Below are 17,362 nucleotides of genomic sequence, written 5' to 3' on the forward strand. Positions count from 1 at the left end.
CCAAGACGGCAGTGCCACTTGACAAACGTGTGAGCGCCTTATCCACCCTAGGGGATATCTCCCAACGTGACCTATCCTCTGGCGGGAAAGGGTACGCCAGCAGTAACTTTTCAGAAATTACCATTTTCTTATCGGGGGAACCCACGCTCTTTATACACTTCATTCACTCATCTGATGGGGGAACAAAACACTGGCTGCTTTTTCTCCCCAAACATAAAACCCCTTTTATGTGGTACTTGGGTTCATGTCAGAAATGTGTAACACATTTTTCATTGCCGAGATCATGCAACGGATGTTCCGAGTGGATTGTGTATATGTCTCAACCTCGTCGACACTGGAGTCAGACTCCGTGCCGACATCTGTGTCTGCCATCTGAGGTAACGGGCGTTTTTTGAGCCCCTGATGGCCTTTGATACGCCTGGGCAGGCGCGGGCTGAGAAGCCGGCTGTCCCACAGCTGTTACGTCATCCAGCCTTTTATGTAAGGAGTTGACATTGTCGGTTAATACCTTCCACCTATCCATCCACTCTGGTGTCGGCCCCACAGGGGGCGACATCCCATTTATCGGCCTCTGCTCCACCTCCATGTAACCTTCCTCATCCAACATGTCGACACAGCCGTACCGACACACCGCACACACACAGGGAATGCTCTGACTGAGGACAGGACCCCACAAAGTCCTTTGGGGAGACAGAGAGAGAGTATGCCAGCACACACCAGAGCGCTATATAATGCAGGGATTAACACTGTAACTGAGTGATTTTTTCCCCAATAGCTGCTTGTATACACATATTGCGCCTAAATTTAGTGCCCCCCCCTCTCTTTTTAACCCTTTGAGCCTGAAAACTACAGGGGAGAGCCTGGGGAGCTGTCTTTCAGCTGCACTGTGAAGAAAAAATGGCGCCAGTGTGCTGAGGGAGATAGCCCCGCCCCTTTTTCGGCTGACTTTTCTCCCGCTTTTTTCATGGATTCTGGCACGGGTAATTTATCACATATATAGCCCTGGGACTATATATTGTGATGATTTGCCAGCCAAGGTGTATTATATTGCCCTCAGGGCGCCCCCCCCCCCCCCAGCGCCCTGCACCCATCAGTGACCGGAGTGTGAGGTGTACATGAGGAGCAATGGCGCACAGCTGCAGTGCTGTGCGCTACCTTGTTGAAGACAGAAGTCTTCTGCCGCCGATTTTCCGGAACACTTCTTGCTTCTGGCTCTGTAAGGGGGCCGGCGGCGCGGCTCCGGGACCGAACATCGAGGTCGGGTCCTGTGGTCGATCCCTCTGGAGCTAATGGTGTCCAGTAGCCTAAGAAGCCCAAGCTACCACCAGTTAGGTAGGTTCGCTTCTTCTCCCCTTAGTCCCTCGCTGCAGTGAGTCTGTTGCTAGCAGATCTCACTGTAAAATAAAAAACCTAAAATATACTTTCTTTCTAGGAGCTCAGGAGAGTCCCTAGTGTGCATCCAGCTCAGCCGGGCACAAGATTCTAACTGAGGTCTGGAGGAGGGTCATAGTGGGAGGAGCCAGTGCACACCAGGTAGCCCTAAAGCTTTCTTTAGTTGTGCCCAGTCTCCTGCGGAGCCGCTATTCCCCATGGTCCTTACGGAGTCCCAGCATCCACCTAGGACGTCAGAGAAATATACCTGATAGCTCAGGGGTTAATGGGTGCCGTTGCCGCGTAAACACTCAAATCTGTGACCTTTTTTAATTAATTCTGTAAGATAACGCCTGTTAACATGTGTTAACGCACATTAACACATTGGGTGAGATTCAAATGATATATCACGCCCAATTTCCTTTCTAAAATGATCTCCGTTATCGCGCATATTGCGCCCATAGTAATCAGGTTTACTGTGTAAAGGGTTGGGTGTCTCGCTACTCCGGGGGTAGTGAGCTGAAATAATGATACAACGTTCCTGAGGGCAGAAACAGAACGGGTGTGTAAAGGGGTGAAAAGAATTGAATCCCGCCCATTAAGTTCAACTGAAGAGCCTGGGCGTTAAAGTCCAAGGCTACCTCCCGTTTTCACCTGCGGCACTTTACTACAGGTAATTGAACACCGCCCTAAATCTCTGGTGGTTATACAATTCAAATTATAAATCTCTGATGACTATGCAATGGGCAACTGGTCTCTATTCAATGTAGACACCTAAAGGCCAGTTCTCACTGGCCGATGCGGGAGAGATGTGTGCTGAGCGAACCACTCAGCACACATCTGTCCCCCCACTCAGCACAGCGCGATGTGTGCTGAGCGTGTGGGGGGAGACGGGGGGGGGGGGGTGCTAATTTCACCCAGCGGGTGAAATGAGCGACCCGCTAGATTGGCCTGCATGGCAGGCCAATCTAGCACCAGCGATAGCAATGCGCGGGGCTGCTCATCGCTATCGCTGTAGGGGGTACACACGGAGCGATCAGCCTTAAAATCTAAGCAATCTAGTCAGATTGCTTAGATTTTAAGCAGTGATCGCTCCGTGAGTACCCCCCTTTAATCTTCTAAATCATCCATGGACATTTACATTTACATCTGAATATGAAATGATACTGACAGTAATGACGAGCAGCAACTATCCATACATACAGAATAATTCCAGACACTGAGAATTATACCCACGATACATGACATATGAAACAGTACTATACAGTTTCCCACGATCACAGATTAAAGAGACATACAGAGAATTACATACATAACATGCCACGGCCTCTGATCCACATTTATTGGTGGCGTCAATACCAGGGAACATGCCTGTATGAGACTTGTGATCGGGCAGATCACTTAATAATACAGTATATACAGTGGCGGATTTAGGGGGGGGGCACCAAGGCACGTGCCCCCCCTGTCATTTTTAGTTGATTTGTGTATATTTATTTTATGCGCACGCCGCAGCCCGCACGGTGGCTTGGGGGCGAGGGGCTGCGGGGGCGCCACTGATTTAGTGCAGTCAGACTGACATGCGGACGAGCGTCCGCATGTCAGTCTGCAGTCTCGTTTCCTCCCCTGCTGTTAGGAGGGACACGGAGGGCACAGTGCACGCCTCCCTGTGTCCCTCCTGGGTCTCCGGCGGCCGCGGGTCTCATAAAGGAAGTGCCGTTCGTGAGCACTTCCTTTATTAGAGTGACCCGCGGCCGCCGGAGACACAGGAGGGACACAGGGAGGCGTGCACTGTGCCCTCCGTGTCCCTCCTAACAGCAGGGGAGCGGCGGCGGCGGAGGAAGTGGGGGGGGGGGACGCACTGAGGGGGCATATCTGGCACTGGGGGGGAATATCTGGCACTGGGGGCATATTTGGCAGGGAGGGGGGGGGAGAGAATATCTGGCACTGGGGACATATATGGCACTGGGGGGAATATCTGTCACTGGGGGCATATATGGCACTGGGGGGGGAATATCTGGCACTGGGGGCATATGTGGCACTGGGGGGGGAATATCTGGCACTGGGGGCATATGTGGCACTGGGGGGGGGGAATATCTGGCACTGGGGCATATGTGGCACTGGGGGGGGGGATATCTGGCACTGGGGGCATATGTGGCACTGGGGGGGGGGGAATATCTGGCACTGGGGGCATATGTGGCACTGGGGGGGAATATCTGGCACTGGGGCATATGTGGCACTGGGGGCATATATAGCACTGGGGGGGGGGGATATCTGGCACTGGGGGCATATGTGGCACTGTCGGGGAATATCTGGCACTGGGGGCATATGTGGCACTGGGGGGTATATGTGTACCTGGCACATGGGGGGGGGCTATATTTGGCACTGGGGGCATGTGAGTACCTGGCACCGTGGGGGAATATCTGGCACTGGGGACATATGTGGCACTGGGAGCACAGCCCTAGCAACAAGGACTACCTCCTAGCAACGAGCATGACACCCAGTGCATGAAACCCCTGGCAACGAGCAATGACACCCAGTGCATGAAACCCCTGGCAACGAGCATGACACCCAGTGCATGAAACCCCTGGCAACGAGCATGACACCCTGAGCATGAAAACCCCTGGCACCGTGCATGGAACCAAGAGCATGAAACCCCTGGCAACGAGCATGACACCCAGTGCATGAAACCCCTGACAACGAGCAGGTATTTGAAAAGTAATTAGAAGCCTTACTGTAGGACTTAATGTGTAATGGGCATTACGGTGTGTGGCATAATGTATCACGGACATTGCGGTGTGTGTCATAATGTGTCACAGGCATTACGGTGTATGGTATACTATATCGCTGGCATTGTGATATGTGGTATAATGTCTCAGGGTCATTGCAGTGTGTGGCATAATGTATCACGGACATTGCGGTGTGTGTCATAATGTGTCAGGCATTACGGTGTGTGGTATACTATATCACGGGCATTGTGGTATGTGGTATAATGTCTCAGGGTCATTGCAGTGTGGCATAATATATAACGGGCATTGCGGTGTGTGGCATAGGGTATAACGGGCATTGCGGTATGTGTCACAGGCATTACGGTGTATGGTATACTATATCACGGGTATTGTGGTATAATGTCTCAAGGTCATTGCAGTGTGTGGCATAATGTGTCACAGACATTGTATGTGCTATAATGTATCAGGGGCAGTGCAGTGTGTAGCATAATGTATAACGGGCATTGCAATTCCTGTCATAATGTGTCACAGGCATTATAGTGTGTGGCATAATGTGTCGGGGGCATTACGGTGTGTGGCATAATGTGTCGGGGGCATTACGGTGTGTGCATACTGTGTCATGTGCATTATTGTGTGTGGCATAATGTCTAAGGGCCATTGCAGTATGTGGCATAATGTATACTGGGCATTACTATAAGGAGGAAAAATGACAAATAATGTAAGGGGCATGAATCAGGATTATTTTTCTTTCCTGTGGTGGCCAACGTCTGGGCGTGCAGGTTGCAAAACTGGGATATAAGGTAGTCTTTTCCTGCAATACCACGCCCATTAAAATGAAGCCACGCCCATTCCAATGAAGCCACGCCCCTTATGCCCCCCCCCCTGTAATTTTTTTCTGGATCCGCCCCTGAGTATATACCAGAATTAACCTCTTCAGTGGCATGCCTGGAAAATGTACTGGGCCAGCTGCGCTGTGCAGACTGGCAACCCCGGAAATTTTCCGGCCATGTCACTGCTCCTCCTCCGTCCTCCTTACACTCTGTTTGGCCGGCCTGGTGGATGACGCGATTGCATCGTGATGTCATGACGTGATCGTGTCACTCCGCAAAACTCCGCCAGCTGAGTGGAGTACAAGAGGGGGGGGGGGGGGGGATTATAGTGCTGGCGGGCTTGAATATTGTCTTCCTATATATACCTGTAATGAACACTCTTCACTTAACACCCACTTCTTCCAGCAAACTTTTAGTTTTATGTAGTATGATTGACGCATTTAAACACAGTTTGCCGTGTATGTCTTCATCCTAACCTTTTCAAGTAAAAAAACATTGCTCTGCTCCCATTCTTTATATACTAATCAGTTGCAATTAGGCTTATTATGAAATCAATGAAACAAAAAAACAAAATGATGCAAATGAGTATTTGATTGCATGTTAAAAAAACAAAACAAAAAAAAAAACAACTAGATCAATTATTTTTTGGGAAATTGTAGGGTGTATCTTTTTCATCTACTATAATAGCTGAACCTGTCCCCTTCACCTTATTTGCATATAATGCCATGGACTAAAGCAGGAGTTTTGGAGTAGATATCGATCAATACATAATTTGTGATACCTTGTTGCCTGCTATTAACTGTCAGCTCTTGGAGACACAACCACTTTAAGGAACTTTTTTACCCTGATTTTAAAGCTAAAACTCCTTTCATGACCACTATAATATTTTTAGACCACAAAGAGGGTGATTCCGAGTTGATCGTAGCTGCTATAAATTTAGCACAGCTACGATCATCCTCCCAGACATGCGAGGGGGTGCCCAGCACAGGGCTAGTCTGCCCCGCATGGCTGACCCCCCCCCCGCACAAGTACAAAAGCATCGCACGGCGGCGATGCTTTTGTACTTGAAGAGTAACTCCCGGCTCGTCGCTGCCCCGGGTCACAGCGGCTGCGTGTGATGTCATGCTGATGCTGCGGACCGCCCCCCCCCCCGCACGCTCCGGCCCCGCCTGCATTGGCCGGATCGTGCCCCAAAGACGGCAGCCAAATGCCGCCGTGCCGCCCCCTCCCGCCCAGAGACCGCCTCTGCCTGTCAATCAGGCAGAGGCGATCGCTAGGTAACAACGGCCTTCGCCCGTTTTGCATGTGCAGTTCCGACCCGATCGCTGCGCTGCGAACAACTGCAGCGTGCGATCGGGTCGGAATGACCCCTATAATCCAGAGAATGTTTTCTAGCCTACATCTTTACTAAGGGGTGTACACAGGAGACAGGTCCTACCTGTTGTAAAACTCTTTTTTACGAGCAACACAAGTAAAAATGATCTAGCATTGGACATCTCCATGAATACAAAAAGTTAAATAAAGATAAAAGCACTTACCCATGAATACGGAAGATCTAGGTCAGTAAAGGAGGATGGAAGTGGCCCTTGGTGGTTGCAGCACATGCAGTGTTCCCACTCATCCATATGAGACATTGAAAAATCAAAGGGATCAAAGTTATCGGGAAAAGACTTCCAGTCGGTTAAGAAGTAGGAGTGGTTCTCTGGAGATGTAGCCACACCTCTAGAAGTGTTCCGTTTTAGTTTAAAAGATCTGTCTAAGGAAGAACAGTTAACTTCCATAGAATATTCTGCTTCTTGCCTTTTCCTGGAAGCGTCTTTGCCGAACTTTTTCTCTTGAGATTTTGTTAACTTCATGCACGTAATTAAAGTCTCTTCTTCCTCCTCATCAATGTCCGGAGTAGGGGCTTGGAATAAAATATTGTGAATATGATTAGAAGTATTCCTCCTGCATAAGATTTATTTAAATCCATTATGATTATTTGTTGTTATTATTATTAATGTTTATTTATCGGGCACCACAAAGTTTTCTCCATCCAAGGGATGGATAACATAGAAAACATCAGAATTACAGAGCTTAAGTAAATGATTACTATAACCTAAGCACAAAGCGTTACTGTAACATCAGATGGTAGGTAACGTGTATGTGTTAGACAACAAAATTACATACATGACAACTGCAAATAGGCAGAATAAAAATGGATGGATGCTATTCCAAACTGCGTAGCGGACAGATCAATTCGGCATAAAACACGGATGACAGACAAACGTACAGAACAGGTGAATGCAAATTGCAATCATTCACAAACTCATAAATTACACAGTCCTGGAACTCCATGTAAATGTTTTATTTTAAGAGGCCTAGATGGTTAGATAAGGCAGCACTGACCGTCTTCGTAAGAATAGAGCTAGGTACACACCTGAATGCTATCTCTTACCATATAACTGACTTTATTATTTTCCGGGTAATTAAACAATCTTGAAAGCATCAACTAGTGGTTTATTGTTCCAATCTGAATGATTATCTGTACTAAAGGTGGGTACACACTGTGCAATACGCTCCATGAGTGATATCGCACAGTGGGGTAAATTTACTAAGATAGGAGTTCTAGTTAAAATGGGATGTTGCTAATAGCAACCAATCAGATTCTACTTCTCATATATCTAGCACCTTCTAGAAGATAATACCTGGAATCTGATTGATTGGTTGCTATGGGCAACATCCCATCTTAAAAAGAACTCCCATCTTAGTAAATTTACCCCAGTGTGTTTGTTCCCTTCCCTCCCAGGCTGCCTGACATAGGGCCTAATTCAGACCTGATCGTTGTGCTGCAAATTTGCAGAGGTCTGCGATCAGATAGTCGCTGCCTAGAGAGATTGTAAACCAGCCCTGTGCAAGTGTGCGACTGCATGCGTACGCCGTGCAAAATTTCGCCAGACAGCGGACATCTGCAAATCCGTTCGCAACTTGCTCACCATCCAATGATTTTTCCAGTCTGTGCAGTCTGTGCGTAGCCCAGGACTTACTCCTACAGTGCGATATAAACAGGCTGATTGGGACCAGAGCTGACGTCACACACCCTCCCTGAAAACGCTTGGGAACGCCTGCGTTTTTCCTGACACTCCCAGAAAACGGCCAGTTACCACCTACAAACATCCTCTTCCCGTCAATCACCATGCAAACGCCTTGCGATCAAAATTTTCACACCATCCTGTCGCTGTTTGGCGCAGTGAATACACATGCGCAGCATTTTATAATCGGCCGCTGTGCGAATTCGCCCAAGAGCGATCAGGTCTGAATCGGGCCCCTAGTGCGTACACACTGAGCGATATCGAAATCGTTATGGAATGATTATCGGCCCCCAGTGTTGTGTGCACACTCTGTGATTATCGGACCGGCAGAGGAAAATCATCTGCTTAGCCTGATTATTGTATGGTGTGTACATATCTTAAAAGTGGGTACACACTGAAAGATATATCTGCAGATCAATTGATCGGCAGATATATCTATGGACGGATCGGGCAGTGTGTTGAGCATACACATTGGCCGATCCGTCGGGGACTGACGTCATGAACTGGGCGGGCGTGTACACATGCCCGCCCAGTTCAGCTGTCAATCACCGCCGGCCGCCGCAGCATGTGTCTGGACGGTCGGCCATCCGCCCGTACACACACAGCGACGCGCCAATATATCGGTAGATATATTGGCCGTCGGCTGTGCTGCGGGGCCGATGCGATACGTCTGTGAACGACGTAGTTCACAGACGTATCGGCCGTACACACTGGCCGACGGACCCGCAATATATCGGCCGTTCAAGAGAACGCCCGATATATCAGCCAGTGTGTACGGGCCTTAAGTCTTACACAGTTATATAGTAGTTGGGTGATTGTGGGATTATTCCGAGTTGATGTTGTTTTGCTGTATCCTCTGTAAGTATATTACCTTCTTGGAAGCCGGTAAAATCCTAAGAAGTATTTTATTCCTATGTCGAAGACCTGAGATCTCAGTGTAAATCATCATTTAATGCAGTCTGACAAAAATCATCGATCTGTTTTCAGACACATTTCTTTAAGGGGCATTTCCACCAGATTCTCGAATCATTATCAATATATTTTAGCATCAGACCTTATGTCATTGATTGCTTTGTGCCCTATCATTGTTGTTATTAGACCTCATGCAGAGACCCCGCTGAGAACCATCGGATACTCACATTGTACCAGGGCATGTCTGACATCATCATTGCCCTTTTTTGTTCTGACTATTTTCTGCAATCTTTTCAATGTTCCCATCGACTCTGATTTGCTGTCATCCAAGTCCTGAGAAAAAAAATTAAATCCAGTACAGCGCAGATAGCTACAATTCCAAGACGTGCCATCAATATTTACCATGCTTCCTTACCCACTCTGTCACTTTATATCCAAAATAGTGAACAAAGTATAATGTATATATAAAATGTGTAACTAGACAGAAGCTAGTGCATTCAGACCAAATAGACAAAGCAGAAAATAGGCAATTGTGGAACTGCACTTATAAAAAATATACATATGATTGTAATAATATCTATATATAAATATATATATATATATATATATATATATATATATATATATATATATATATACCACGGGTAGGGCAGTAGCAAGTCAAGACATATATATATATATATATATATATATATATATATATCTATCAATAATCAAATTACACCAATTTAATATCTATAAAAAAATATACAATTAGTAAAAATAAAAATATACTGTCACCATATAATTTCATGTTCTAGTATGCCCGGTAAAAAAGCTTATTGCGCTTGTGTAAAAAGTAGAATAGTATATAAACAAATGTCCCAATAGTATAAAAGGGGTAAATTTACTAAGGTGGGAGTTTTTTTTTTTAACTGGTGATGATGCTTATAGCAACCAATCAGATTCTACATAAGATTTATCTAGCTGTTTCTAGAAGATAATAGATAGGATGTGATTGGTTGCTATGGGCAACATCACCAGTTCTAAAAAACTTCCGCCTTAGTAAATTTACCCCATAGATTTCAAATGTTTTGATATAGAAATCCCAGGTAGAGAGCAGTCAGTTGTGGAACTGCAATTCCCAGAGTGCACTGCTGGACTCACACATAGGGAAAGCTGTTTAAAAAGACCAGATGCTCTAGCTAAGAGAAAAGTGTCCCAAGTCCTATGGAAAGCATTTGACCACCTGATCTGCCGATCTGCCTAAGTTGCTATGGACCGCGGTGTCTCTCTCCTGGGCAAACTGACTGTGGGCATACACCCAAAGACGTACTACGGTCCCCCTCACAAGTAGAATTAAAGTAGGCAGCAGCTCTTCTCTTTGATAAGGTCCCCTGATAACGGGCGCTCATCTGAGAAATCTTCTGTTTTAATGGGACATGGATAGATCACCCGGTAGCCAATCAGAGTCAAAGCAGAACATACCATTTAAGGATATGACTGTGATTATCCTATGGGAGGCAGTGATTTGTATTATGGAGAGTAGGCCCACATGGCAGTGTCATAATCACCACCTCCTGATGGAGGCAGCATCATTGCCCATACACTTGTTATTGCCAGCCATAGAGGCAGCACATGGCCACTTAGCACTGGCGTACTTATAAAGGGTGCAGTGTGTGGGTTGCACATGGGTTCCATGGTGACCCACACCGCACACCCTGCACCCATTATTTTTAATATCCTCCACCAGTTTCCCGGTGTTTTGCACATTCACAGTAGGAAAATCACTTTGAAAATGGCCGCCGCCCAGAGCTCTACAGCGCTGCCAGCTATAGAGGAGGGGCCCAGACAGAGTCTGCACATGGGCCGCCTCCTCTCTAGATTTAAATATGTTGGTAAACATGAAACATATAAGATTAGGAATCACATTTCAGACCATTAATTCTAATCACAAACATGAGGGATGTACTAAGACTTGGAAAGTGATAAAGTGGAGAGAGATAAATGACCAGCTAATCAGCACCTAACTGCCATGTTACAGGCTGTGTTTGAAAAATGACAAGAGCCAGAATCCCGACACCACTCGGGAGACCAGTGCCGGAATACCGACTGTAAGTATTACCTGTTAGGGTTCGGGCCCGGAGGAGAGGGGTTAGGGTCAGGAAGTAGCCACTATCCCCTGAGGGTTAGATATAGCCACCACCCCTGGAGGGTTAGATCTAGCCACCACCCCTGGAGGGTTAGATCTAGCCGCCACTCCCAAAGGGTTGGGGTAGCGGGGGGGTTAAAAATAGCCCCTCTGATGTCAAGATCTTCATTGTCGGGATGCCGCTGTCGGGGTCATGTGACAAGCGGTATTTCATACCGAACCCCTTAGTACAGTACATGATCTGCCCCACAGTCTTTATAAACCTTGTGACATCCACCTTACTTATACTTACCATGCCAGTAGTACATCCATTTGAATTTGAAGACTGATTTTGTGGTGGATTCCATTGTTTGTATGCTGAAACCTGACAAGGAGAACATGTTATTACACATCTTTTGGTTACAGACTACAAGTCACGCTTCTTTATGGACCCGGGTGCACACATGAGACATGCTGTTAAAGCATACTTGCCTACTCTCCCGGAATGGCCGGGAGGCTCCCGAAAATCGGGTGACCCTCCCGGCTCCCCGGAAGAGCAGGCAAGTCTCCCGGTAATTATAGCCACGCCCACTGCAGTGTAATGCCGGTGATCGCAGCATTACAGAGGGGGGGCGTGGCTTAAAGGAGGCATCACCGTGACCCCACCCTTGCCCCGCCCCGCCCGCCATTGCTCCGCCCCCATCCCGCCTCCGGCCCACCCCCTCCTCTACGTCACAGCCTCCCTTGCCCGCCCTCTGAGCCGACCTGGCTGCTCTCTCCCGCAGAGAGCAGCCAGAATGTCGGTAAGCATGTGTTAAAGGAGTGGGGAACCTTTTTTCTACCAAGGGCCATTTGGATATTTATAAAATCCTTCGGGGGCCATACAAAAATTCTCAACGTAAAAAATTACCCTGCCCCCCAGTAGGTCTGCCCCTTAGAGGTACTGTGTGTGCGCGCCGGAGGCGCGCACGCGCCAAAAAAATGGGTGTGGCCAGTTAAAATGGGACGTGATACACATATGCCCCCAATAGTGCGGTGCCAGATCCACAATTGCCCCCACAGTGCCAGGTATACAAATGCCCCCACAGTGCCAGGTATACAAATGCCCCTCACAGTGCCAGGTATACAGATGTCCCCACAGTGCCAGGTATACAGATGCCCCCACAGTGCCAGGTATACAGATGTCCCCACAGTGCCAGGTATAAAGATGCCCCCACAGTGCCAGGTATACGGATGCCCCCACAGTGCCAGGTATACAGATGTCCCCACAGTGCCAGGTATACAGATGCCCCCACAGTGCCAGTTATACAGATGCCCCCACAGTGCCAGGTATACAAATGCCCCCCACAGTGCCAGGTATACAAATGCCCCCCACAGTGCCAGTTATACAGATGTCCCCACAGTGCCAGGTATACAGATGCCCCTCACAGTGCCAGTTATACAGATGCCCCCACAGTGCCAGGTATACAAATGCCCCCATAGTGCCAGGTATACAGATGCCCTCCCCCCTCCGTGCTGCTTACCGTGCTCCTTTCGGCGGGACACGGAGGAGAGCGCGGCTGTCGGGTGGGAGCGGCGGCGTGTAGTACTTCAAACCAGCCGCCGGTTCGAGAGCCAATCAGAGCTCGCGGACCGGCAGTCGCGGCTCCTGATTGGCTGCCGGTCCGCGAGCTCTCATTGGCTCACGGACCGGCGGCTGGTTTGAAGTACTACACGCCGCCGCTCCCACCCGACAGCCGCGCTCTCCTCCCTGTTCTGACAGCTGAGACACGCTGCCGCCGGACTGAGCGGCAGCGTGTCTCACTGACACAAGCTGGTGGGCCGGACCAAACGGCTTCGCGGGCCGTATACGGCCCGCAGGCCGGAGGTTCCCCACCCCTGTAGGTTCCCCACCCCTGTGTTAAAGTAATCTTATTATGTATTGGACAATTGCTCATGGTGTGTGTGCAGCTTGGACTGGCCCACAGGGGTAAAGGGGAAACCACCAGTGGGTCCTACTGCCTGGGGCCCCACCTCCTGCTGTAAGGATCAGGTTCCAGACTGTGCACTTGAATTATACATTATACATATGTTACTTTATACTGGACTATGGTGTATTGTCTACAGTGCATTGCTGTTATTAATCTGGTACATTATCATGCATGCAGCAGCTGAATTTACTGTATATATTTATGAAGGGACCCAGACTCTCTAATGGTTAGTCAAACACCCCCCCTCTACAGACTGGCCACACCCCTAACATACTGTAGGCCCCTATCACTGCATTCCCTCGGTGGGCCCTACATGTCCCAGTCTGACACTGTGTGTGTTATACTGTATTCACATTGAATGTACTTCTTGTTATTATATATGTATTTGTCATGCTTCACTAAAGAAATATTTGCTTAAAAAAACAAACCATCATAAATAACTTGAATTTAAATGTGAACACAAACAAAGGGGATTTTTTATTTATTTTCAATTTAGTTTAGCAATTAATTGACTACTGTACTTTATTAATTCCACCATGTTAACATTCTGTTGCATATTTTGATTGTTTTTTTTGTTATGCAGAGGGGTAGGGGGATCTACTAAACATTTTTTCTCTGAAAAGTTCAATGTGACAGCTCCTAGTAATGGGATTTAATTATCAATATCCAGCATATACTGTAGGTTAAAAAAAAAAATATGTTCATGTTGCCGCAATTTGCAACCAATCAGATTCTAGCTATCATTTACCTAATACATTCTATATAATGATAGGTGGAGTCTGATTGGTTGCTTTGGGAAACACCTCCACTTGTCCTCTTTAGAAGTTTGATAAATATCTCCTATAATGTTGAAATAATTTTTTTGCAAGTGTACAACTGTTGTCCTCCCTTTAAATACCTCAAGGCTCTCTCTTTTACCAAAGCTTGAGCCCCCCCCCCCCCCCCCCCTCCCCCACCTCGGGTTTAGTGTTCTTCCCCACCATACCTGACTACTATTGAAATCTCCTGTACAGGAAAAGCCCAGAGAGAAGTCGTTGCGTACCAGTGCAGGGGCCCCCCAAATCCTGCAGGTCCATGGGGGCGGAGCAGGGATAAATTATGTGAATTTGCATCATTTAGCTCCACCCCCTCCATACTGAACCGCAATTCCCTGTATGATGTCCTCACTAGGGTGGGATTCTGGAGATCTGGCTACTCTTCCATGGGTGTGGAGGACTGACCAAAATAACGGGACTCTCCCGGCACTTGCCTACTTTCCTGCAAGTGTGAGATACAGTATATATAGTAAATACTCCTAGTGCATGCATGATAATGTACCAGATTAGTAACAGCAATGCACTGTAGAAAATACACCATAGTCCTGTGCAGTATAATGTAACATACTGTGGTGGTCATTCCGAGTTGATCGCTCACTAGCAGTTTTTAGCAGCCGTGCAAACGCATTGCCGCCGCCCACCGGGGAGTGTATTTTTGCTTTGCAAAAGTGCGAACGCCTGTGCAGCATAGCGCCTTCAAAAAGATTTTGTGCAAAACAAGACCAGCCCTGGACTTACTCATCGTGTGCGTTGATTCTAACGTTGGAGGGTTGGCTTTTGACGTCACACACCCGCCCAGCATTCACCCAGCCACGCCTGCATTTTCCATGGCACGCCTGCGTTTTTCTAAGCACTCCCTGAAAACGGTCAGTTGACACCCCTTTTCTGTCAATCTTCTTGCGGCCGCCAGTGCGAATGAGAACGTCGCTAGAACCTGTGCAAAACCACAAAAGCCTTTGTACCCGTACGTCGGGCATGCACATTGCGGTGTATACACATGCGCAGAAGTGCTGATTTTTAGCCTGATCGCTGCGCTGCGAACAACGGCAGCTAGCGATCAACTCGGAATGACCCCCTATATGTATAATTCAAGTGCAAGTGCCTGATCCGTAGAGGAGGGGTTGGGCCCCCAGGCAGCGGGGCCCACCAGAGGCTTCCTGTGTACCCCTGTGGGCCCGACCCTGACTGTATGTACGAGTGCTACATCCTGTAACAGTGTTCCCTCTGTGTTGTAGAATGTGCCTTCTCTACCAACTTAATAAGAGAAAAGCTGACGCACAAAGCTCCGTAGGAGAATACTTATCTTTACCTGGCACAGATTATCTTCTGCTTTTTTTCTGGACAGTAAATTTGATCTGTCTCCCATCATATAATCCTCTTCTCGGAGATCTATAGCAGATAAGGTAAAATGTCTATACAACAAATAATTATTTTACTTTGCAGTTTCCTTCGATGAATCATTAGCATTACAGGATTATGAAGTCAGTTTTTAGCTCACCGAATTCCAACACCTGCACCAGTCTGAGTTATGTGGAGGAAGCTGGCAAAGTTCTGAAGGGCATAGGGTAATATATGGCAGCTCAGTGTAGCTATTAGCATACTAAGGGGGACATTTACTAAGCAGTGATAAGAGCGGAGAAGTGAGCCAGTGGAGAAGTTGCCCATGGCAACCAATCAGCTCTGAAATAACATCTTTAATTTGCATACTATAAAATTATACAGAGCTGCTGATTGGTTGATAGGGCAACTTCTCCACTGGCTCACTTCTCTGCTCTTATCACTGCTTAGTAAATATCCCCCTAAGGGCCTAATTCAGCATGGATCGCAACTGGCCGATTAGCAAAAGCCTGCGCACGCACTGCGAAAACAATGCGCATGTGCAGAGCCGCATTGCAATTGAGGTGCATTTGCAATAATAAAGTGAAGTGATTGCACAGTGATTGACAGGAAGTGAGCGTTTAGGGTGGTGGTGGTAACCTGGCGTTTTGTGGGAGTGGTGGCAAAAATGCAGGTGTGTCATGGCGTTTGGCGGGCAGGTCTCTGATGTCATCTGTGATCACTTCCATGCAACAGCATGTGCAGATTTGTGGATGCTCTGGCTTGGTGCAAGTGTGCGATTGCATGTGTAGCAGAGATGCACAAACTGATTTTGTGCAGTCTCTGCGCAGCCCAGGACTTAATCTGCCGATACAATCACATCAGTGCTGTTCAGGACCGGGTTTGTCGTCAGACGCCCGCCCTGCAAACGCTTGGCCACACCAGCGTTTTTCCAAACACTCTCTGAAAACGGTCAGTTGCCACCCACAAACACCCTCTTCCTGTCAATCTCCTTGCGACTGCCCGCGCAAATTGATCATTCGCACAAACCCGTCACTGACCGACGATCCCCTTTGCAGCGGTGCATACGCATGCTCAATTTGGATCTGTTCGCCTGCTGTGCGAAAACGCCCAGCAGCCATCAGGTCTGAATTACCCCCAATGTTTTTATCAAACATATCTGTAACATGTTCCATGTGCAACCTCCAAAATCCTGTTTATTAGGTGTAAAACACATACGGAGAGGCTTTATCAGGCATTAGGGGATTACACAGCAATAAAGGTAAACATATTATTGTATTACCTTCGAAGTAACAGTGCCTTCTGAGGTAGGAATCATTGCTAGGCCTCCTGGAGTTTTGCCCATGCGTTGTGACCCAGGATCTCCTGTCTAACATCAAACAGAGGAAGGTGAGTTACCAGCAGCAGATGGTCAGCATAGGAATCAAATCTGTGCTCTATAAAACGGAATCCTTGAAGGCCTAGTCCGTATAATTACAGGGGCGCTGCCAGCAATGGCTTTCTATCAAGTATTATATTCCCCTGTTTAAAATGTGCAGAAAGATTGGATCACAAGTGGTTTCATCACTTCATTTCCCTTTGGAGATTATTCCCATGTAATCATGAACAAATCAATAAATCAGTCAATATTTACTGTATGTGTGATAGCACCCCTTATAGCAGGGAATTCATCACTGTGATCCTTCACCAAGCAATGTCATCGATTCGGGCTGCTTGTAGCAAACACATGATTATAACATACCGAGCGGAGATTGCATTTGATAGAAACCTATATGATATATAATGTGAATGTGATATTTAACCCTAGCTCTGCAGAGATCTGACATTCTTAAGGGGAAGAACCTACTAACAAGTGTGAACGTACTGCAGCTGTAGTGGATGTTATAGTGGTCCCTGCAGCTCACAGAGCTATTATCTCAGGTTGTCACAACACAATCAGTGGAAGTGGTGTGATTAGGATCTATATGATGAATGAGACTTACAGTAAAAGGTCATTTACTTAAAAATGTACCTATATTACGTTGCTATTTGCAGAAATATAGCTGTCTCATGCTTACAGACACGCTCACACTTTTCAGGGCGGTTTTGTGTGGGATTGCTAGTGTAAATTACAACAATATGGACAGATACAATACTTGCACTTTTATATTTGTTACTCAGCCACATTCTGAATTTGGGCACGTACGGAGCTGCATGCTACTCAGAATCAAGCATTATTT

General features: G+C 47.3%; 1 protein-coding gene across 1 annotated transcript in view; it reads right to left on the bottom strand.

Moving 5' to 3' along the window:
* Positions 1-17,362, bottom strand: part of SAMSN1 (SAM domain, SH3 domain and nuclear localization signals 1) — a 155,505-nt gene that overhangs the window by 130,314 nt on the left and 7,829 nt on the right. The window contains exons 3-7 of the mRNA XM_063956344.1: positions 16,426-16,512; positions 15,115-15,194; positions 11,334-11,405; positions 9,138-9,243; positions 6,466-6,833 (exon numbers count right to left, since the gene is read on the bottom strand). Coding sequence (XP_063812414.1) covers positions 6,466-6,833; positions 9,138-9,243; positions 11,334-11,405; positions 15,115-15,174 — 606 coding nt within the window. The 5' untranslated portion in view covers positions 15,175-15,194; positions 16,426-16,512. The remainder of the gene's footprint in view (positions 1-6,465; positions 6,834-9,137; positions 9,244-11,333; positions 11,406-15,114; positions 15,195-16,425; positions 16,513-17,362) is intronic.

The sequence above is a fragment of the Pseudophryne corroboree genome, chromosome 2 (genome assembly GCF_028390025.1).
Source record: "Pseudophryne corroboree isolate aPseCor3 chromosome 2, aPseCor3.hap2, whole genome shotgun sequence".
Classification (NCBI taxonomy): Eukaryota; Metazoa; Chordata; class Amphibia; order Anura; family Myobatrachidae; genus Pseudophryne; species Pseudophryne corroboree.